Raw genomic sequence first — 20188 nt, 5'->3', positions numbered from 1 at the left:
AACTATGGCTGCTTCTCCCTTGAAAGCCAACTTTTTATGTAGCCTAGGCTCAACTTAAAACAAGTAATAAAATAACTTTTTTAATGAAAAGTAAGTATATTTTCAGTGTTTCTTAAAGAAAAAAGTTTAAATTTCATTTTTAATTGACAATTGTACAAGTAATTAATAGATTTCTTATATTAAAATAGGTTTTAAAAAAAATTGCTCATGTTACAAATGTCAATGGTCAAGTTCATTCAGCTATTAAAGGTTGCCAAAACCAAATATTAAAATTTTAAAAATGCTAAGAACTTTATGGATTATTTAAGAATGTGAAAAAATAAATACTTTGTTTTTAATAAAGTTTTTAAACTCTAAATACAGGAAAATAAGTTTGCACTTCAAGTAAACATTTGCACAGCAAATGACTGGTGTCAGACCCATAGTTAAAGTGCTCTCCTCCTCGATTCTCATCCGAATGAAGGAGGTCGGCGGCAAGCGCGCGCGCCATTTTCTAAACAAAAAAGTGTTTTCGAGTGAACAAAGATGTCTGATTCTGCAGTTGCAACGTCCGCGTCCCCAGTGGCTGCCCCACCAGCGCCAGTTGAGAAAAAGGTGGCTGCCAAAAAGGCAACTGGATCTGCTGCCACAAAGGCAAAGAAGCCGACTGCACCACCATCGCACCCGCCAACTCAGCAAATGGTGGACGCTTCAATCAAGAACTTGAAGGAACGTGGCGGCTCTTCGCTTCTGGCAATTAAGAAATATATCACTGCCACATACAAATGCGATGCCCAAAAACTGGCTCCATTCATCAAGAAGTACTTGAAATCGGCCGTGGTCAATGGAAAGCTGATCCAAACAAAGGGAAAGGGTGCGTCTGGTTCATTTAAACTGTCAGCCTCGGCCAAGAAGGATCCCAAGCCAAAAGTTGCGTCTGTTGATAAAAAGGTCAAAAGCAAGAAGGTAGCCGTTAAGAAGACCGGTGTCACCGCCAAGAAAGCTGCCGGAGCTGCTGACAAGAAGCCCAAAGCTAAGAAGGCTGTGGCCACCAAAAAGACCGCCGAGAAAAAGAAAACCGAGAAGGCAAAAGCCAAGGATGCCAAGAAAACTGGAACCGTGAAGGCAAAACCAGCAGCAACAAAGGCCAAAACTACCGCAGCGAAACCGAAGGTGGCCAAAGCACCCAAGGCAAAACCAGCGGCGTCAGCTAAGCCCAAAAAGGTGATAAAGAAAGCAGCTGCTCCTGCTACCGCTAAGAAGCCGAAAGCAAAGACTACGGCTGCTAAGAAGTAAACTGGAAAAGTACAGTATCTGTACCAGTCCGCGCTCAAAATCGCAATTTTAGATTTTCAAATCTGAAATTTGTTTAAACAAGCCCTTTTCAGGGCTACAACATTCGTTAACAAGAGAAAACAACTTTCAATTCAAAAACATTCAAATTATAGTCTATTAAGCTTATAAATCAATTAAGATATACAAATTTAATATTTTTTTAATTGACAAATTGTGCTGCTGGTAACATCTTTAAATTTAATTTAATATTGCTGACCAAAAGTTAGCAACGCAGTGCAATCTAGGTTGAGGCGATTTCTTCTTGGCATGCCCTTTTCCATAATAATAATTATAAATTATATAGCGTAGCTTAGGTATATATCCCTAATTTCTAAAATATAAAAACAAAGACTAATTTTATCGTTACATATTTAGGACAAATGGTATATTGAAAATGTAGTTTCTTTTGGTAATATATTTTGTGGCCCTGAAAAGGGCCGTTTTGGTTCTTTCTCCGCATACGCAGCAAGAGATATTTACTTGGAGCTGGTGTACTTGGTGACAGCCTTGGTTCCCTCACTGACAGCGTGCTTGGCCAACTCTCCGGGCAGGAGCAGACGGACAGCAGTTTGGATTTCCCGACTGGTGATTGTTGAGCGCTTGTTGTAGTGAGCCAGACGAGAAGCCTCGGCAGCAATACGCTCGAAGATATCATTCACAAAGCTGTTCATGATGCTCATCGCCTTCGACGAAATGCCGGTGTCAGGGTGGACCTGTTTCAGGACCTTGTAAATGTAGATGGCATAGCTCTCCTTCCTCTTGCGCTTCTTCTTCTTGTCGGTCTTGGTGATGTTCTTCTGAGCCTTGCCAGCCTTCTTGGCTGCCTTTCCACTGGTTTTCGGCGGCATTATTTATATTCACTTATGATTTCACAAACACAATTCACTGATCATAACGGAGCGAAAACGCGTTCATGTTTATACTTTTTTTCGAGCAATCTTTTCAGGCCTAAGGAAACTACCCCTAACTGAACGCACAAGCAGACGAAAAAGTATAAATATGTGGCTTCCATATTTTTACTAGCATTCGTTCTCTGTGTGTTAAGTGAACTAAGTGAAATAAATCAAAATGTCTGGTCGTGGAAAAGGTGGCAAAGTGAAGGGAAAGGCAAAGTCCCGCTCCAATCGTGCCGGTCTTCAGTTTCCAGTAGGCCGTATTCACCGTCTGCTCCGCAAGGGCAACTATGCCGAGCGTGTTGGTGCCGGCGCTCCAGTTTACCTGGCTGCCGTGATGGAATATCTGGCCGCTGAAGTACTCGAGTTGGCTGGCAATGCTGCTCGTGACAACAAGAAGACTAGGATAATCCCGCGTCATCTGCAGCTGGCCATTCGCAACGACGAGGAGTTGAACAAGCTACTCTCCGGCGTCACCATTGCCCAAGGTGGAGTTTTGCCCAACATCCAGGCTGTTCTGTTGCCCAAGAAGACCGAGAAGAAGGCTTAAACGTTCCAAAAGCAGAGCCAACTACATACTTGTACATAAAAACAAACCCAACCGTCCTTTTCAGGACGACCACGTTTTTACCAAAGAATTGTAAAGATTTTCAAATAGAGCGAGGACTAAGGCAAAAGTATTTTTAATAAAATGGGTATTTTGAAAGAACGTTCATATTTCGGTTAAAAAAAATTGTTTGCAGCGAACATAATAATTTACTGCGATATTACCGAGTTTCTTTTCACTTCAAAATTCTAAGATGCTTGGGACTAATACGAATTTATGACAGAACGTTATCTGACGGATTAGCAATCCGGTTAGCCTGCATCTGAAGCAGTACAGTCTGCACAAAATACATTTAGGAGCTAGCTTTATCTTGAACAAAGCGAGTGGTTGCTTTGCCGCACATTTCTCTACCTGAATCAGCAACTGCCGAACGGCCGCGAAGAATATTTACCTACTTTTGAATTCTCAGCTAACAAAAGCAGAAATTCTAAAATGTTTTGAAAATTTGTCTCCTCTCGAAAACTTAATGGTGGTCCTGAAAAGGACCGATTGTTGAATGAAGTACAAGCTGTACTGTTTTTTTAACCGCCGAAACCGTACAGGGTGCGGCCTTGTCTCTTCAGGGCGTACACAACATCCATGGCTGTGACAGTCTTCCTCTTGGCGTGTTCGGTGTAGGTGACGGCATCGCGGATTACGTTCTCCAGGAACACCTTCAGAACACCACGTGTTTCCTCGTAAATGAGTCCAGAAATGCGCTTCACACCGCCACGACGAGCCAAACGGCGGATAGCTGGCTTCGTGATACCCTGGATGTTATCACGCAGCACTTTGCGATGACGTTTGGCGCCACCTTTTCCCAAGCCTTTGCCTCCTTTACCGCGACCAGTCATTATTCACTCTTTTCTATATAAACACACTGCACGAAAGTCACTGACGAACTAATTTCAATTTTTCGGCGTGCCCCTATTTATACCAAAAACGCAAGAAACCCGAGCGAGTGCGAACGATATGTTCGCCTCGCTCTTGGCTCGCCAAATGAAATGGCGTCTGCTCCTCTCTCTTTCCAACCCTCCACTTTTGCTATATAAGTAGGTAGCGACCGCGCCGAACGTTTATTGTGTTTTTAGACGTGAAGTGAACAGTAGTGAACATCCAAATCAATAATGGCTCGTACCAAGCAAACCGCTCGCAAATCGACTGGTGGCAAGGCGCCACGCAAACAACTGGCTACTAAGGCCGCTCGCAAGAGCGCCCCAGCCACCGGAGGCGTGAAGAAGCCACATCGCTATCGCCCCGGCACTGTGGCCCTGCGTGAGATCCGTCGCTACCAGAAGAGTACCGAACTGCTGATCCGCAAACTGCCTTTCCAGCGTCTAGTGCGTGAAATCGCTCAGGATTTTAAGACTGACTTGAGATTCCAGAGCTCGGCGGTGATGGCTCTTCAGGAAGCCAGCGAAGCCTATCTGGTCGGCCTCTTTGAAGATACCAACTTGTGTGCCATTCATGCCAAGCGTGTGACGATCATGCCCAAGGACATCCAGTTGGCCCGTCGCATTCGCGGCGAGCGTGCTTAAGTTGAGACTGCATCAACTGGCCACCATTGCGCTACCATATTTTATACAAATCGGACCTTTTCAGGACCACAAAATACATTCAATGAGATATTATTTTTAATTCATAAATATGTATTATGTTCGTTTTTTATTTCAGTTAATGATTCGTTGTGAAGGTGTGGTAGTTTCAAATGGCGTTACGATTGTATGTGCAAAGCACGAACTATAATAAGCATTCAAACGTCATTAAAAAATTAAAAACTTTTAAAATCACTCTAAAATTCTTTGTTTATTTAATGAGTCAATAAATATATTAAAACAGATCACATTTTTATTTCGGTCTGTACTTGGTGGGATTTTTACAAGGGGTACGGTTGTATGGGACAAACACGAACTATATTAAACATTCAAACGTCGTTAAAAAATTGAAAAACTGAAAAACACATTCGGAAAATAACTTTGCAACGTTTATAAATTATTTATTTATTAAACAAAGACAACAATTTGTTGAACGAAACCAAGTTTATATTTTTATTTCGGCTTGAATATAGTGTGATTTTTATAGGGAGCAAAGTTGTGTGGAACAGGCACAAACCACTCAAATGTTATAGAAAAATCAAAAAACTGTTTAAATCACTGTAAAAATAACTTAGCAACGTTTTTGAATCCTATATTTATTTAATAAAACATCAAATGTATTAAAAAAGATAGATTTTGTGTTTTTTATTTCGGTTGGTAATTGGTGGGATTATACAAGGGGCAAGGTTATATGGGACAAGCACGAACTTTATTGCACTTTTAAACGTCATCAAAAAAATCGAAAAAATGTTAAACACTTGCTGAATATAGCTTCGCAACGTTAACGAATACGTAATTTAATAAATAAAATAAAAAAGAATAACAATATAATAAAATTTCAATTTTTTTTGACATAATCTTCAATGTGACTTTAACTTGATTCATATATGAGGCACAAATAAGCCTCTTTTGGACAAACTACAAATAAAAACATCTGAAAAATGTAATCGACTAAAGCAAACAAATAATTTGCTTAAGAAAATCACAAATAACTATGAAATTTAAAAATATTTATATTTTTTTCATTCCGAAAACTATGGCTGCTTCTCCCTTGAAAGCCAACTTTTTATGTAGCCTAGGCTCAACTTAAAACAAGTTATAAAATAACTTTTTTAATGAAAAGTAAGTATATTTTCAGTGTTTCTTAAAGAAAAAAGTTTAAATTTCATTTTTAATTGACAATTGTACAAGTAATTAATAGATTTCTTATATTAAAATAGGTTTTAAAAAAAATTGCTCATGTTACAAATGTCAATGGTCAAGTTCATTCAGCTATTAAAGGTTGCCAAAACCAAATATTAAAATTTTAAAAATGCTAAGAACTTTATGGATTATTTAAGAATGTGAAAAAATAAATACTTTGTTTTTAATAAAGTTTTTAAACTCTAAATACAGGAAAATAAGTTTGCACTTCAAGTAAACATTTGCACAGTAAATGACTGGTGTCAGACCCATAGTTAAAGTGCTCTCCTCCTCGATTCTCATCCGAATGAAGGAGGTCGGCGGCAAGCGCGCGCGCCATTTTCTAAACAAAAAAGTGTTTTCGAGTGAACAAAGATGTCTGATTCTGCAGTTGCAACGTCCGCGTCCCCAGTGGCTGCCCCACCAGCGCCAGTTGAGAAAAAGGTGGCTGCCAAAAAGGCAACTGGATCTGCTGCCACAAAGGCAAAGAAGCCGACTGCACCACCATCGCACCCGCCAACTCAGCAAATGGTGGACGCTTCAATCAAGAACTTGAAGGAACGTGGCGGCTCTTCGCTTCTGGCAATTAAGAAATATATCACTGCCACATACAAATGCGATGCCCAAAAACTGGCTCCATTCATCAAGAAGTACTTGAAATCGGCCGTGGTCAATGGAAAGCTGATCCAAACAAAGGGAAAGGGTGCGTCTGGTTCATTTAAACTGTCAGCCTCGGCCAAGAAGGATCCCAAGCCAAAAGTTGCGTCTGTTGATAAAAAGGTCAAAAGCAAGAAGGTAGCCGTTAAGAAGACCGGTGTCACCGCCAAGAAAGCTGCCGGAGCTGCTGACAAGAAGCCCAAAGCTAAGAAGGCTGTGGCCACCAAAAAGACCGCCGAGAAAAAGAAAACCGAGAAGGCAAAAGCCAAGGATGCCAAGAAAACTGGAACCGTGAAGGCAAAACCAGCAGCAACAAAGGCCAAAACTACCGCAGCGAAACCGAAGGTGGCCAAAGCACCCAAGGCAAAACCAGCGGCGTCAGCTAAGCCCAAAAAGGTGATAAAGAAAGCAGCTGCTCCTGCTACCGCTAAGAAGCCGAAAGCAAAGACTACGGCTGCTAAGAAGTAAACTGGAAAAGTACAGTATCTGTACCAGTCCGCGCTCAAAATCGCAATTTTAGATTTTCAAATCTGAAATTTGTTTAAACAAGCCCTTTTCAGGGCTACAACATTCGTTAACAAGAGAAAACAACTTTCAATTCAAAAACATTCAAATTATAGTCTATTAAGCTTATAAATCAATTAAGATATACAAATTTAATATTTTTTTAATTGACAAATTGTGCTGCTGGTAACATCTTTAAATTTAATTTAATATTGCTGACCAAAAGTTAGCAACGCAGTGCAATCTAGGTTGAGGCGATTTCTTCTTGGCATGCCCTTTTCCATAATAATAATTATAAATTATATAGCGTAGCTTAGGTATATATCCCTAATTTTTAAAATATAAAAACAAAGACTAATTTTATCGTTACATATTTAGGACAAATGGTATATTGAAAATGTAGTTTCTTTTGGTAATATATATTGTGGCCCTGAAAAGGGCCGTTTTGGTTCTTTCTCCGCATACGCAGCAAGAGATATTTACTTGGAGCTGGTGTACTTGGTGACAGCCTTGGTTCCCTCACTGACAGCGTGCTTGGCCAACTCTCCGGGCAGGAGCAGACGGACAGCAGTTTGGATTTCCCGACTGGTGATTGTTGAGCGCTTGTTGTAGTGAGCCAGACGAGAAGCCTCGGCAGCAATACGCTCGAAGATATCATTCACAAAGCTGTTCATGATGCTCATCGCCTTCGACGAAATGCCGGTGTCAGGGTGGACCTGTTTCAGGACCTTGTAAATGTAGATGGCATAGCTCTCCTTCCTCTTGCGCTTCTTCTTCTTGTCGGTCTTGGTGATGTTCTTCTGAGCCTTGCCAGCCTTCTTGGCTGCCTTTCCACTGGTTTTCGGCGGCATTATTTATATTCACTTATGATTTCACAAACACAATTCACTGATCATAACGGAGCGAAAACGCGTTCATGTTTATACTTTTTTTCGAGCAATCTTTTCAGGCCTAAGGAAACTACCCCTAACTGAACGCACAAGCAGACGAAAAAGTATAAATATGTGGCTTCCATATGTTTACTAGCATTCGTTCTCTGTGTGTTAAGTGAACTAAGTGAAATAAATCAAAATGTCTGGTCGTGGAAAAGGTGGCAAAGTGAAGGGAAAGGCAAAGTCCCGCTCCAATCGTGCCGGTCTTCAGTTTCCAGTAGGCCGTATTCACCGTCTGCTCCGCAAGGGCAACTATGCCGAGCGTGTTGGTGCCGGCGCTCCAGTTTACCTGGCTGCCGTGATGGAATATCTGGCCGCTGAAGTACTCGAGTTGGCTGGCAATGCTGCTCGTGACAACAAGAAGACTAGGATAATCCCGCGTCATCTGCAGCTGGCCATTCGCAACGACGAGGAGTTGAACAAGCTACTCTCCGGCGTCACCATTGCCCAAGGTGGAGTTTTGCCCAACATCCAGGCTGTTCTGTTGCCCAAGAAGACCGAGAAGAAGGCTTAAACGTTCCAAAAGCAGAGCCAACTACATACTTGTACATAAAAACAAACCCAACCGTCCTTTTCAGGACGACCACGTTTTTACCAAAGAATTGTAAAGATTTTCAAATAGAGCGAGGACTAAGGCAAAAGTATTTTTAATAAAATGGGTATTTTGAAAGAACGTTCATATTTCGGTTAAAAAAAATTGTTTGCAGCGAACATAATAATTTACTGCGATATTACCGAGTTTCTTTTCACTTCAAAATTCTAAGATGCTTGGGACTAATACGAATTTATGACAGAACGTTATCTGACGGATTAGCAATCCGGTTAGCCTGCATCTGAAGCAGTACAGTCTGCACAAAATACATTTAGGAGCTAGCTTTATCTTGAACAAAGCGAGTGGTTGCTTTGCCGCACATTTCTCTACCTGAATTAGCAACTGCCGAACGGCCGCGAAGAATATTTACCTACTTTTGAATTCTCAGCTAACAAAAGCAGAAATTCTAAAATGTTTTGAAAATTTGTCTCCTCTCGAAAACTTAATGGTGGTCCTGAAAAGGACCGATTGTTGAATGAAGTACAAGCTGTACTGTTTTTTTAACCGCCGAAACCGTACAGGGTGCGGCCTTGTCTCTTCAGGGCGTACACAACATCCATGGCTGTGACAGTCTTCCTCTTGGCGTGTTCGGTGTAGGTGACGGCATCGCGGATTACGTTCTCCAGGAACACCTTCAGAACACCACGTGTTTCCTCGTAAATGAGTCCAGAAATGCGCTTCACACCGCCACGACGAGCCAAACGGCGGATAGCTGGCTTCGTGATACCCTGGATGTTATCACGCAGCACTTTGCGATGACGTTTGGCGCCACCTTTTCCCAAGCCTTTGCCTCCTTTACCGCGACCAGTCATTATTCACTCTTTTCTATATAAACACACTGCACGAAAGTCACTGACGAACTAATTTCAATTTTTCGGCGTGCCCCTATTTATACCAAAAACGCAAGAAACCCGAGCGAGTGCGAACGATATGTTCGCCTCGCTCTTGGCTCGCCAAATGAAATGGCGTCTGCTCCTCTCTCTTTCCAACCCTCCACTTTTGCTATATAAGTAGGTAGCGACCGCGCCGAACGTTTATTGTGTTTTTAGACGTGAAGTGAACAGTAGTGAACATCCAAATCAATAATGGCTCGTACCAAGCAAACCGCTCGCAAATCGACTGGTGGCAAGGCGCCACGCAAACAACTGGCTACTAAGGCCGCTCGCAAGAGCGCCCCAGCCACCGGAGGCGTGAAGAAGCCACATCGCTATCGCCCCGGCACTGTGGCCCTGCGTGAGATCCGTCGCTACCAGAAGAGTACCGAACTGCTGATCCGCAAACTGCCTTTCCAGCGTCTAGTGCGTGAAATCGCTCAGGATTTTAAGACTGACTTGAGATTCCAGAGCTCGGCGGTGATGGCTCTTCAGGAAGCCAGCGAAGCCTATCTGGTCGGCCTCTTTGAAGATACCAACTTGTGTGCCATTCATGCCAAGCGTGTGACGATCATGCCCAAGGACATCCAGTTGGCCCGTCGCATTCGCGGCGAGCGTGCTTAAGTTGAGACTGCATCAACTGGCCACCATTGCGCTACCATATTTTATACAAATCGGTCCTTTTCAGGACCACAAAATACATTCAATGAGATATTTATTTTTATTTTACAAGCTTTTTTATTTTTAATTCATAAATATGTATTATGTTCGTTTTTTATTTCAGTTAATGATTCGTTGTGAAGGTGTGGTAGTTTCAAATGGCGTTACGATTGTATGTGCAAAGCACGAACTATAATAAACATTCAAACGTCATTAAAAAATTAAAAACTTTTAAAATCACTCTAAAATTCTTTGTTTATTTAATGAGTCAATAAATATATTAAAACAGATCACATTTTTATTTCGGTCTGTACTTGGTGGGATTTTTACAAGGGGTACGGTTGTATGGGACAAACACGAACTATATTAAACATTCAAACGTCGTTAAAAAATTGAAAAACTGAAAAACACATTCGGAAAATAACTTTGCAACGTTTATAAATTATTTATTTATTAAACAAAGACAACAATTTGTTGAACGAAACCAAGTTTATATTTTTATTTCGGCTTGAATATAGTGTGATTTTTATAGGGAGCAAAGTTGTGTGGAACAGGCACAAACCACTCAAATGTTATAGAAAAATCAAAAAACTGTTTAAATCACTCTAAAAATAACTTAGCAACGATTTTGAATCCTATATTTATTTAATAAAACATCAAATGTATTAAAAAAGATAGATTTTGTGTTTTTTATTTCGGTTGGTAATTGGTGGGATTATACAAGGGGCAAGGTTATATGGGACAAGCACGAACTTTATTGCACTTTTAAACGTCATCAAAAAAATCGAAAAAATGTTAAACACTTGCTGAATATAGCTTCGCAACGTTAACGAATACGTAATTTAATAAATAAAATAAAAAAGAATAACAATATAATAAAATTAAAATTTTTTTTACATAATCTTCAATGTGACTTTAACTTGATTCATATATGAGGCACAAATAAGCCTCTTTTGGACAAACTACAAATAAAAACATCTGAAAAATGTAATCGACTAAAGCAAACAAATAATTTGCTTAAGAAAATCCCAAATAACTATGAAATTTAAAAATATTTATATTTTTTTCATTCCGAAAACTATGGCTGCTTCTCCCTTGAAAGCCAACTTTTTATGTAGCCTAGGCTCAACTTAAAACAAGTAATAAAATAACTTTTTTAATGAAAAGTAAGTATATTTTCAGTGTTTCTTAAAGAAAAAAGTTTAAATTTCATTTTTAATTGACAATTGTACAAGTAATTAATAGATTTCTTATATTAAAATAGGTTTTAAAAAAAATTGCTCATGTTACAAATGTCAATGGTCAAGTTCATTCAGCTATTAAAGGTTGCCAAAACCAAATATTAAAATTTTAAAAATGCTAAGAACTTTATGGATTATTTAAGAATGTGAAAAAATAAATACTTTGTTTTTAATAAAGTTTTTAAACTCTAAATACAGGAAAATAAGTTTGCACTTCAAGTAAACATTTGCACAGTAAATGACTGGTGTCAGACCCATAGTTAAAGTGCTCTCCTCCTCGATTCTCATCCGAATGAAGGAGGTCGGCGGCAAGCGCGCGCGCCATTTTCTAAACAAAAAAGTGTTTTCGAGTGAACAAAGATGTCTGATTCTGCAGTTGCAACGTCCGCGTCCCCAGTGGCTGCCCCACCAGCGCCAGTTGAGAAAAAGGTGGCTGCCAAAAAGGCAACTGGATCTGCTGCCACAAAGGCAAAGAAGCCGACTGCACCACCATCGCACCCGCCAACTCAGCAAATGGTGGACGCTTCAATCAAGAACTTGAAGGAACGTGGCGGCTCTTCGCTTCTGGCAATTAAGAAATATATCACTGCCACATACAAATGCGATGCCCAAAAACTGGCTCCATTCATCAAGAAGTACTTGAAATCGGCCGTGGTCAATGGAAAGCTGATCCAAACAAAGGGAAAGGGTGCGTCTGGTTCATTTAAACTGTCAGCCTCGGCCAAGAAGGATCCCAAGCCAAAAGTTGCGTCTGTTGATAAAAAGGTCAAAAGCAAGAAGGTAGCCGTTAAGAAGACCGGTGTCACCGCCAAGAAAGCTGCCGGAGCTGCTGACAAGAAGCCCAAAGCTAAGAAGGCTGTGGCCACCAAAAAGACCGCCGAGAAAAAGAAAACCGAGAAGGCAAAAGCCAAGGATGCCAAGAAAACTGGAACCGTGAAGGCAAAACCAGCAGCAACAAAGGCCAAAACTACCGCAGCGAAACCGAAGGTGGCCAAAGCACCCAAGGCCAAACCAGCGGCGTCAGCTAAGCCCAAAAAGGTGATAAAGAAAGCAGCTGCTCCTGCTACCGCTAAGAAGCCGAAAGCAAAGACTACGGCTGCTAAGAAGTAAACTGGAAAAGTACAGTATCTGTACCAGTCCGCGCTCAAAATCGCAATTTTAGATTTTCAAATCTGAAATTTGTTTAAACAAGCCCTTTTCAGGGCTACAACATTCGTTAACAAGAGAAAACAACTTTCAATTCAAAAACATTCAAATTATAGTCTATTAAGCTTATAAATCAATTAAGATATACAAATTTAATATTTTTTTAATTGACAAATTGTGCTGCTGGTAACATCTTTAAATTTAATTTAATATTGCTGACCAAAAGTTAGCAACGCAGTGCAATCTAGGTTGAGGCGATTTCTTCTTGGCATGCCCTTTTCCATGCATAAGAATAATATAATAATAATTATAAATTATATAGCGTAGCTTAGGTATATATCCCTAATTTTTAAAATATAAAAACAAAGACTAATTTTATCGTTACATATTTAGGACAAATGGTATATTGAAAATGTAGTTTCTTTTGGTAATATATTTTGTGGCCCTGAAAAGGGCCGTTTTGGTTCTTTCTCCGCATACGCAGCAAGAGATATTTACTTGGAGCTGGTGTACTTGGTGACAGCCTTGGTTCCCTCACTGACAGCGTGCTTGGCCAACTCTCCGGGCAGGAGCAGACGGACAGCAGTTTGGATTTCCCGACTGGTGATTGTTGAGCGCTTGTTGTAGTGAGCCAGACGAGAAGCCTCGGCAGCAATACGCTCGAAGATATCATTCACAAAGCTGTTCATGATGCTCATCGCCTTCGACGAAATGCCGGTGTCAGGGTGGACCTGTTTCAGGACCTTGTAAATGTAGATGGCATAGCTCTCCTTCCTCTTGCGCTTCTTCTTCTTGTCGGTCTTGGTGATGTTCTTTTGAGCCTTGCCAGCCTTCTTGGCTGCCTTTCCACTGGTTTTCGGCGGCATTATTTATATTCACTTATGATTTCACAAACACAATTCACTGATCATAACGGAGCGAAAACGCGTTCATGTTTATACTTTTTTTCGAGCAATCTTTTCAGGCCTAAGGAAACTACCCCTAACTGAACGCACAAGCAGACGAAAAAGTATAAATATGTGGCTTCCATATGTTTACTAGCATTCGTTCTCTGTGTGTTAAGTGAACTAAGTGAAATAAATCAAAATGTCTGGTCGTGGAAAAGGTGGCAAAGTGAAGGGAAAGGCAAAGTCCCGCTCCAATCGTGCCGGTCTTCAGTTTCCAGTAGGCCGTATTCACCGTCTGCTCCGCAAGGGCAACTATGCCGAGCGTGTTGGTGCCGGCGCTCCAGTTTACCTGGCTGCCGTGATGGAATATCTGGCCGCTGAAGTACTCGAGTTGGCTGGCAATGCTGCTCGTGACAACAAGAAGACTAGGATAATCCCGCGTCATCTGCAGCTGGCCATTCGCAACGACGAGGAGTTGAACAAGCTACTCTCCGGCGTCACCATTGCCCAAGGTGGAGTTTTGCCCAACATCCAGGCTGTTCTGTTGCCCAAGAAGACCGAGAAGAAGGCTTAAACGTTCCAAAAGCAGAGCCAACTACATACTTGTACATAAAAACAAACCCAACCGTCCTTTTCAGGACGACCACGTTTTTACCAAAGAATTGTAAAGATTTTCAAATAGAGCGAGGACTAAGGCAAAAGTATTTTTAATAAAATGGGTATTTTGAAAGAACGTTCATATTTCGGTTAAAAAAAATTGTTTGCAGCGAACATAATAATTTACTGCGATATTACCGAGTTTCTTTTCACTTCAAAATTCTAAGATGCTTGGGACTAATACGAATTTATGACAGAACGTTATCTGACGGATTAGCAATCCGGTTAGCCTGCATCTGAAGCAGTACAGTCTGCACAAAATACATTTAGGAGCTAGCTTTATCTTGAACAAAGCGAGTGGTTGCTTTGCCGCACATTTCTCTACCTGAATTAGCAACTGCCGAACGGCCGCGAAGAATATTTACCTACTTTTGAATTCTCAGCTAACAAAAGCAGAAATTCTAAAATGTTTTGAAAATTTGTCTCCTCTCGAAAACTTAATGGTGGTCCTGAAAAGGACCGATTGTTGAATGAAGTACAAGCTGTACTGTTTTTTTAACCGCCGAAACCGTACAGGGTGCGGCCTTGTCTCTTCAGGGCGTACACAACATCCATGGCTGTGACAGTCTTCCTCTTGGCGTGTTCGGTGTAGGTGACGGCATCGCGGATTACGTTCTCCAGGAACACCTTCAGAACACCACGTGTTTCCTCGTAAATGAGTCCAGAAATGCGCTTCACACCGCCACGACGAGCCAAACGGCGGATAGCTGGCTTCGTGATACCCTGGATGTTATCACGCAGCACTTTGCGATGACGTTTGGCGCCACCTTTTCCCAAGCCTTTGCCTCCTTTTCCGCGACCAGTCATTATTCACTCTTTTCTATATAAACACACTGCACGAAAGTCACTGACGAACTAATTTCAATTTTTCGGCGTGCCCCTATTTATACCAAAAACCCAAGAAACCCGAGCGAGTGCGAACAATATGTTCGCCTCGCTCTTGGCTCGCCAAATGAAATGGCGTCTGCTCCTCTCTCTTTCCAACCCTCCACTTTTGCTATATAAGTAGGTAGCGATCGCGCCGAACGTTTATTGTGTTTTTAGACGTGAAGTGAACAGTAGTGAACATCCAAATCAATAATGGCTCGTACCAAGCAAACCGCTCGCAAATCGACTGGTGGCAAGGCGCCACGCAAACAACTGGCTACTAAGGCCGCTCGCAAGAGCGCCCCAGCCACCGGAGGCGTGAAGAAGCCACATCGCTATCGCCCCGGCACTGTGGCCCTGCGTGAGATCCGTCGCTACCAGAAGAGTACCGAACTGCTGATCCGCAAACTGCCTTTCCAGCGTCTAGTGCGTGAAATCGCTCAGGATTTTAAGACTGACTTGAGATTCCAGAGCTCGGCGGTGATGGCTCTTCAGGAAGCCAGCGAAGCCTATCTGGTCGGCCTCTTTGAAGATACCAACTTGTGTGCCATTCATGCCAAGCGTGTGACGATCATGCCCAAGGACATCCAGTTGGCCCGTCGCATTCGCGGCGAGCGGGCTTAAGTTGAGACTGCATCAACTGGCCACCATTGCGCTACCATATTTTATACAAATCGGTCCTTTTCAGGACCACAAAATACATTCAATGAGATATTTATTTTTATTTTACAAGCTTTTTTATTTTTAATTCATAAATATGTATTATGTTCGTTTTTTATTTCAGTTAATGATTCGTTGTGAAGGTGTGGTAGTTTCAAATGGCGTTACGATTGTATGTGCAAAGCACGAACTATAATAAACATTCAAACGTCATTAAAAAATTAAAAACTTTTAAAATCACTCTAAAATTCTTTGTTTATTTAATGAGTCAATAAATATATTAAAACAGATCACATTTTTATTTCGGTCTGTACTTGGTGGGATTTTTACAAGGGGTACGGTTGTATGGGACAAACACGAACTATATTAAACATTCAAACGTCGTTAAAAAATTGAAAAACTGAAAAACACATTCGGAAAATAACTTTGCAACGTTTATAAATTATTTATTTATTAAACAAAGACAACAATTTGTTGAACGAAACCAAGTTTATATTTTTATTTCGGCTTGAATATAGTGTGATTTTTATAGGGAGCAAAGTTGTGTGGAACAGGCACAAACCACTCAAATGTTATAGAAAAATCAAAAAACTGTTTAAATCACTCTAAAAATAACTTAGCAACGATTTTGAATCCTATATTTATTTAATAAAACATCAAATGTATTAAAAAAGATAGATTTTGTGTTTTTTATTTCGGTTGGTAATTGGTGGGATTATACAAGGGGCAAGGTTATATGGGACAAGCACGAACTTTATTGCACTTTTAAACGTCATCAAAAAAATCGAAAAAATGTTAAACACTTGCTGAATATAGCTTCGCAACGTTAACGAATACGTAATTTAATAAATAAAATAAAAAAGAATAACAATATAATAAAATTAAAATTTTTTTTACATAATCTTCAATGTGACTTTAACTTGATTCATATATGAGGCACAAATAAGCCTCTTTTGGACAAACTACAAATAAAAACATCTGAAAAATGTAATCGACTAAAGCAAACAAATAATTTGCTTAAGAAAATCACAAATAACTATGAAATTTAAAAATATTTATATTTTTTTCATTCCGAAAACTATGGCTGCTTCTCCCTTGAAAGCCAACTTTTTATGTAGCCTAGGCTCAACTTAAAACAAGTAATAAAATAACTTTTTTAATGAAAAGTAAGTATATTTTCAGTGTTTCTTAAAGAAAAAAGTTTAAATTTCATTTTTAATTGACAATTGTACAAGTAATTAATAGATTTCTTATATTAAAATAGGTTTTAAAAAAAATTGCTCATGTTACAAATGTCAATGGTCAAGTTCATTCAGCTATTAAAGGTTGCCAAAACCAAATATTAAAATTTTAAAAATGCTAAGAACTTTATGGATTATTTAAGAATGTGAAAAAATAAATACTTTGTTTTTAATAAAGTTTTTAAACTCTAAATACAGGAAAATAAGTTTGCACTTCAAGTAAACATTTGCACAGTAAATGACTGGTGTCAGACCCATAGTTAAAGTGCTCTCCTCCTCGATTCTCATCCGAATGAAGGAGGTCGGCGGCAAGCGCGCGCGCCATTTTCTAAACAAAAAAGTGTTTTCGAGTGAACAAAGATGTCTGATTCTGCAGTTGCAACGTCCGCGTCCCCAGTGGCTGCCCCACCAGCGCCAGTTGAGAAAAAGGTGGCTGCCAAAAAGGCAACTGGATCTGCTGCCACAAAGGCAAAGAAGCCGACTGCACCACCATCGCACCCGCCAACTCAGCAAATGGTGGACGCTTCAATCAAGAACTTGAAGGAACGTGGCGGCTCTTCGCTTCTGGCAATTAAGAAATATATCACTGCCACATACAAATGCGATGCCCAAAAACTGGCTCCATTCATCAAGAAGTACTTGAAATCGGCCGTGGTCAATGGAAAGCTGATCCAAACAAAGGGAAAGGGTGCGTCTGGTTCATTTAAACTGTCAGCCTCGGCCAAGAAGGATCCCAAGCCAAAAGTTGCGTCTGTTGATAAAAAGGTCAAAAGCAAGAAGGTAGCCGTTAAGAAGACCGGTGTCACCGCCAAGAAAGCTGCCGGAGCTGCTGACAAGAAGCCCAAAGCTAAGAAGGCTGTGGCCACCAAAAAGACCGCCGAGAAAAAGAAAACCGAGAAGGCAAAAGCCAAGGATGCCAAGAAAACTGGAACCGTGAAGGCAAAACCAGCAGCAACAAAGGCCAAAACTACCGCAGCGAAACCGAAGGTGGCCAAAGCACCCAAGGCCAAACCAGCGGCGTCAGCTAAGCCCAAAAAGGTGATAAAGAAAGCAGCTGCTCCTGCTACCGCTAAGAAGCCGAAAGCAAAGACTACGGCTGCTAAGAAGTAAACTGGAAAAGTACAGTATCTGTACCAGTCCGCGCTCAAAATCGCAATTTTAGATTTTCAAATCTGAAATTTGTTTAAACAAGCCCTTTTCAGGGCTACAACATTCGTTAACAAGAGAAAAAAACTTTCAATTCAAAAACATTCAAATTATAGTCTATTAAGCTTATAAATCAATTAATTTATACAAATTTAATATTTTTTTAATTGACAAATTGTGCTGCTGGTAACATCTTTAAATTTAATTTAATATTGCTGACCAAAAGTTAGCAACGCAGTGCAATCTAGGTTGAGGCGATTTCTTCTTGGCATGCCCTTTTCCATGCATAAGAATAATATAATAATAATTATAAATTATATAGCGTAGCTTAGGTATATATCCCTAATTTTTAAAATATAAAAACAAAGACTAATTTTATCGTTACATATTTAGGACAAATGGTATATTGAAAATGTAGTTTCTTTTGGTAATATATTTTGTGGCCCTGAAAAGGGCCGTTTTGGTTCTTTCTCCGCATACGCAGCAAGAGATATTTACTTGGAGCTGGTGTACTTGGTGACAGCCTTGGTTCCCTCACTGACAGCGTGCTTGGCCAACTCTCCGGGCAGGAGCAGACGGACAGCAGTTTGGATTTCCCGACTGGTGATTGTTGAGCGCTTGTTGTAGTGAGCCAGACGAGAAGCCTCGGCAGCAATACGCTCGAAGATATCATTCACAAAGCTGTTCATGATGCTCATCGCCTTCGACGAAATGCCGGTGTCAGGGTGGACCTGTTTCAGGACCTTGTAAATGTAGATGGCATAGCTCTCCTTCCTCTTGCGCTTCTTCTTCTTGTCGGTCTTGGTGATGTTCTTCTGAGCCTTGCCAGCCTTCTTGGCTGCCTTTCCACTGGTTTTCGGCGGCATTATTTATATTCACTTATGATTTCACAAACACAATTCACTGATCATAACGGAGCGAAAACGCGTTCATGTTTATACTTTTTTTCGAGCAATCTTTTCAGGCCTAAGGAAACTACCCCTAACTGAACGCACAAGCAGACGAAAAAGTATAAATATGTGGCTTCCATATGTTTACTAGCATTCGTTCTCTGTGTGTTAAGTGAACTAAGTGAAATAAATCAAAATGTCTGGTCGTGGAAAAGGTGGCAAAGTGAAGGGAAAGGCAAAGTCCCGCTCCAATCGTGCCGGTCTTCAGTTTCCAGTAGGCCGTATTCACCGTCTGCTCCGCAAGGGCAACTATGCCGAGCGTGTTGGTGCCGGCGCTCCAGTTTACCTGGCTGCCGTGATGGAATATCTGGCCGCTGAAGTACTCGAGTTGGCTGGCAATGCTGCTCGTGACAACAAGAAGACTAGGATAATCCCGCGTCATCTGCAGCTGGCCATTCGCAACGACGAGGAGTTGAACAAGCTACTCTCCGGCGTCACCATTGCCCAAGGTGGAGTTTTGCCCAACATCCAGGCTGTTCTGTTGCCCAAGAAGACCGAGAAGAAGGCTTAAACGTTCCAAAAGCAGAGCCAACTACATACTTGTACATAAAAACAAACCCAACCGTCCTTTTCAGGACGACCACGTTTTTACCAAAGAATTGTAAAGATTTTCAAATAGAGCGAGGACTAAGGCAAAAGTATTTTTAATAAAATGGGTATTTTGAAAGAACGTTCATATTTCGGTTAAAAAAAATTGTTTGCAGCGAACATAATAATTTACTGCGATATTACCGAGTTTCTTTTCACTTCAAAATTCTAAGATGCTTGGGACTAATACGAATTTATGACAGAACGTTATCTGACGGATTAGCAATCCGGTTAGCCTGCATCTGAAGCAGTACAGTCTGCACAAAATACATTTAGGAGCTAGCTTTATCTTGAACAAAGCGAGTGGTTGCTTTGCCGCACATTTCTCTACCTGAATGAGCAACTGCCGAACGGCCGCGAAGAATATTTACCTACTTTTGAATTCTCAGCTAACAAAAGCAGAAATTCTAAAATGTTTTGAAAATTTGTCTCCTCTCGAAAACTTAATGGTGGTCCTGAAAAGGACCGATTGTTGAATGAAGTACAAGCTGTACTGTTTTTTTAACCGCCGAAACCGTACAGGGTGCGGCCTTGTCTCTTCAGGGCGTACACAACATCCATGGCTGTGACAGTCTTCCTCTTGGCGTGTTCGGTGTAGGTGACGGCATCGCGGATTACGTTCTCCAGGAACACCTTCAGAACACCACGTGTTTCCTCGTAAATGAGTCCAGAAATGCGCTTCACACCGCCACGACGAGCCAAACGGCGGATAGCTGGCTTCGTGATACCCTGGATGTTATCACGCAGCACTTTGCGATGACGTTTGGCGCCACCTTTTCCCAAGCCTTTGCCTCCTTTTCCGCGACCAGTCATTATTCACTCTTTTCTATATAAACACACTGCACGAAAGTCACTGACGAACTAATTTCAATTTTTCGGCGTGCCCCTATTTATACCAAAAACCCAAGAAACCCGAGCGAGTGCGAACAATATGTTCGCCTCGCTCTTGGCTCGCCAAATGAAATGGCGTCTGCTCCTCTCTCTTTCCAACCCTCCACTTTTGCTATATAAGTAGGTA

General features: G+C 40.9%; 15 protein-coding genes and 1 pseudogene across 15 annotated transcripts; 9 read left to right on the top strand and 7 right to left on the bottom strand.

Annotated features, from left to right (window-relative positions):
* Nucleotides 1-506: 506 nt before the first annotated feature.
* Nucleotides 507-1364, top strand: LOC121467371 (histone H1-like). Its single transcript, XM_041708789.1, has one exon. The coding sequence runs from the start codon at nucleotides 526-528 to the stop codon at nucleotides 1273-1275; it is 750 nt and encodes a 249-aa protein (XP_041564723.1). The 5' UTR covers nucleotides 507-525; the 3' UTR covers nucleotides 1276-1364.
* Nucleotides 1365-1742: 378 nt separating this feature from the next.
* Nucleotides 1743-2298, bottom strand: LOC121467402 (histone H2B). Its single transcript, XM_041708827.1, has one exon. The coding sequence runs from the start codon at nucleotides 2160-2162 to the stop codon at nucleotides 1791-1793; it is 372 nt and encodes a 123-aa protein (XP_041564761.1). The 5' UTR covers nucleotides 2163-2298; the 3' UTR covers nucleotides 1743-1790.
* Nucleotides 2299-2337: 39 nt separating this feature from the next.
* On the top strand, nucleotides 2338-2820 carry LOC121467401 (histone H2A). The gene has a single exon (XM_041708826.1). It carries the CDS (start codon nucleotides 2383-2385, stop codon nucleotides 2755-2757), a length of 375 nt encoding a protein of 124 aa, XP_041564760.1. The 5' UTR covers nucleotides 2338-2382; the 3' UTR covers nucleotides 2758-2820.
* A 467-nt stretch (nucleotides 2821-3287) lies between these two features.
* Nucleotides 3288-3694, bottom strand: LOC121467424 (histone H4). The gene has a single exon (XM_041708855.1). It carries the CDS (start codon nucleotides 3645-3647, stop codon nucleotides 3336-3338), a length of 312 nt encoding a protein of 103 aa, XP_041564789.1. The 5' UTR covers nucleotides 3648-3694; the 3' UTR covers nucleotides 3288-3335.
* Nucleotides 3695-5926: 2232 nt separating this feature from the next.
* On the top strand, nucleotides 5927-6784 carry LOC121467421 (histone H1-like). Its single transcript, XM_041708852.1, has one exon. The coding sequence runs from the start codon at nucleotides 5946-5948 to the stop codon at nucleotides 6693-6695; it is 750 nt and encodes a 249-aa protein (XP_041564786.1). The 5' UTR covers nucleotides 5927-5945; the 3' UTR covers nucleotides 6696-6784.
* A 378-nt stretch (nucleotides 6785-7162) lies between these two features.
* On the bottom strand, nucleotides 7163-7582 carry LOC121467423 (histone H2B). Its single transcript, XM_041708854.1, has one exon. The coding sequence runs from the start codon at nucleotides 7580-7582 to the stop codon at nucleotides 7211-7213; it is 372 nt and encodes a 123-aa protein (XP_041564788.1). The 3' UTR covers nucleotides 7163-7210.
* Nucleotides 7583-7792: 210 nt separating this feature from the next.
* Nucleotides 7793-8240, top strand: LOC121467422 (histone H2A). The gene has a single exon (XM_041708853.1). The coding sequence runs from the start codon at nucleotides 7803-7805 to the stop codon at nucleotides 8175-8177; it is 375 nt and encodes a 124-aa protein (XP_041564787.1). The 5' UTR covers nucleotides 7793-7802; the 3' UTR covers nucleotides 8178-8240.
* A 467-nt stretch (nucleotides 8241-8707) lies between these two features.
* On the bottom strand, nucleotides 8708-9114 carry LOC121467425 (histone H4). The gene has a single exon (XM_041708856.1). It carries the CDS (start codon nucleotides 9065-9067, stop codon nucleotides 8756-8758), a length of 312 nt encoding a protein of 103 aa, XP_041564790.1. The 5' UTR covers nucleotides 9068-9114; the 3' UTR covers nucleotides 8708-8755.
* A 2255-nt stretch (nucleotides 9115-11369) lies between these two features.
* LOC121467370 (histone H1-like) lies at nucleotides 11370-12227 on the top strand. The gene has a single exon (XM_041708788.1). The coding sequence runs from the start codon at nucleotides 11389-11391 to the stop codon at nucleotides 12136-12138; it is 750 nt and encodes a 249-aa protein (XP_041564722.1). The 5' UTR covers nucleotides 11370-11388; the 3' UTR covers nucleotides 12139-12227.
* A 393-nt stretch (nucleotides 12228-12620) lies between these two features.
* On the bottom strand, nucleotides 12621-13040 carry LOC121467400 (histone H2B). Its single transcript, XM_041708825.1, has one exon. The coding sequence runs from the start codon at nucleotides 13038-13040 to the stop codon at nucleotides 12669-12671; it is 372 nt and encodes a 123-aa protein (XP_041564759.1). The 3' UTR covers nucleotides 12621-12668.
* A 210-nt stretch (nucleotides 13041-13250) lies between these two features.
* On the top strand, nucleotides 13251-13698 carry LOC121467399 (histone H2A). Its single transcript, XM_041708824.1, has one exon. It carries the CDS (start codon nucleotides 13261-13263, stop codon nucleotides 13633-13635), a length of 375 nt encoding a protein of 124 aa, XP_041564758.1. The 5' UTR covers nucleotides 13251-13260; the 3' UTR covers nucleotides 13636-13698.
* A 467-nt stretch (nucleotides 13699-14165) lies between these two features.
* LOC121467397 lies at nucleotides 14166-20018 on the bottom strand (annotated as a pseudogene).
* Nucleotides 14766-15269, top strand: LOC121467417 (histone H3). The gene has a single exon (XM_041708849.1). The coding sequence runs from the start codon at nucleotides 14799-14801 to the stop codon at nucleotides 15207-15209; it is 411 nt and encodes a 136-aa protein (XP_041564783.1). The 5' UTR covers nucleotides 14766-14798; the 3' UTR covers nucleotides 15210-15269.
* LOC121467415 (histone H1-like) lies at nucleotides 16828-17685 on the top strand. The gene has a single exon (XM_041708847.1). The coding sequence runs from the start codon at nucleotides 16847-16849 to the stop codon at nucleotides 17594-17596; it is 750 nt and encodes a 249-aa protein (XP_041564781.1). The 5' UTR covers nucleotides 16828-16846; the 3' UTR covers nucleotides 17597-17685.
* On the bottom strand, nucleotides 18079-18498 carry LOC121467419 (histone H2B). The gene has a single exon (XM_041708851.1). It carries the CDS (start codon nucleotides 18496-18498, stop codon nucleotides 18127-18129), a length of 372 nt encoding a protein of 123 aa, XP_041564785.1. The 3' UTR covers nucleotides 18079-18126.
* Nucleotides 18709-19156, top strand: LOC121467418 (histone H2A). Its single transcript, XM_041708850.1, has one exon. It carries the CDS (start codon nucleotides 18719-18721, stop codon nucleotides 19091-19093), a length of 375 nt encoding a protein of 124 aa, XP_041564784.1. The 5' UTR covers nucleotides 18709-18718; the 3' UTR covers nucleotides 19094-19156.
* Nucleotides 20019-20188: the final 170 nt, after the last annotated feature.

The sequence above is a fragment of the Drosophila elegans genome, unplaced genomic scaffold, assembly GCF_018152505.1.
Source record: "Drosophila elegans isolate 14027-0461.03 unplaced genomic scaffold, ASM1815250v1 contig_397, whole genome shotgun sequence".
In the NCBI taxonomy this organism is placed as follows: Eukaryota; Metazoa; Arthropoda; class Insecta; order Diptera; family Drosophilidae; genus Drosophila; species Drosophila elegans.
Note: the sequence above shows the minus strand (reverse complement) of the source record. Positions and strands in the feature narration are given on the sequence as shown.

Bases quoted from the DNA above. Each gene is read 5' to 3' on its own strand.
- LOC121467371 (XM_041708789.1), top strand. From the start codon at position 526: ATGTCTGATTCTGCAGTTGCAACGTCCGCGTCCCCAGTGGCTGCCCCA.
- LOC121467402 (XM_041708827.1), bottom strand. From the start codon at position 2,162: ATGCCGCCGAAAACCAGTGGAAAGGCAGCCAAGAAGGCTGGCAAGGCT.
- LOC121467401 (XM_041708826.1), top strand. From the start codon at position 2,383: ATGTCTGGTCGTGGAAAAGGTGGCAAAGTGAAGGGAAAGGCAAAGTCC.
- LOC121467424 (XM_041708855.1), bottom strand. From the start codon at position 3,647: ATGACTGGTCGCGGTAAAGGAGGCAAAGGCTTGGGAAAAGGTGGCGCC.
- LOC121467421 (XM_041708852.1), top strand. From the start codon at position 5,946: ATGTCTGATTCTGCAGTTGCAACGTCCGCGTCCCCAGTGGCTGCCCCA.
- LOC121467423 (XM_041708854.1), bottom strand. From the start codon at position 7,582: ATGCCGCCGAAAACCAGTGGAAAGGCAGCCAAGAAGGCTGGCAAGGCT.
- LOC121467422 (XM_041708853.1), top strand. From the start codon at position 7,803: ATGTCTGGTCGTGGAAAAGGTGGCAAAGTGAAGGGAAAGGCAAAGTCC.
- LOC121467425 (XM_041708856.1), bottom strand. From the start codon at position 9,067: ATGACTGGTCGCGGTAAAGGAGGCAAAGGCTTGGGAAAAGGTGGCGCC.
- LOC121467370 (XM_041708788.1), top strand. From the start codon at position 11,389: ATGTCTGATTCTGCAGTTGCAACGTCCGCGTCCCCAGTGGCTGCCCCA.
- LOC121467400 (XM_041708825.1), bottom strand. From the start codon at position 13,040: ATGCCGCCGAAAACCAGTGGAAAGGCAGCCAAGAAGGCTGGCAAGGCT.
- LOC121467399 (XM_041708824.1), top strand. From the start codon at position 13,261: ATGTCTGGTCGTGGAAAAGGTGGCAAAGTGAAGGGAAAGGCAAAGTCC.
- LOC121467417 (XM_041708849.1), top strand. From the start codon at position 14,799: ATGGCTCGTACCAAGCAAACCGCTCGCAAATCGACTGGTGGCAAGGCG.
- LOC121467415 (XM_041708847.1), top strand. From the start codon at position 16,847: ATGTCTGATTCTGCAGTTGCAACGTCCGCGTCCCCAGTGGCTGCCCCA.
- LOC121467419 (XM_041708851.1), bottom strand. From the start codon at position 18,498: ATGCCGCCGAAAACCAGTGGAAAGGCAGCCAAGAAGGCTGGCAAGGCT.
- LOC121467418 (XM_041708850.1), top strand. From the start codon at position 18,719: ATGTCTGGTCGTGGAAAAGGTGGCAAAGTGAAGGGAAAGGCAAAGTCC.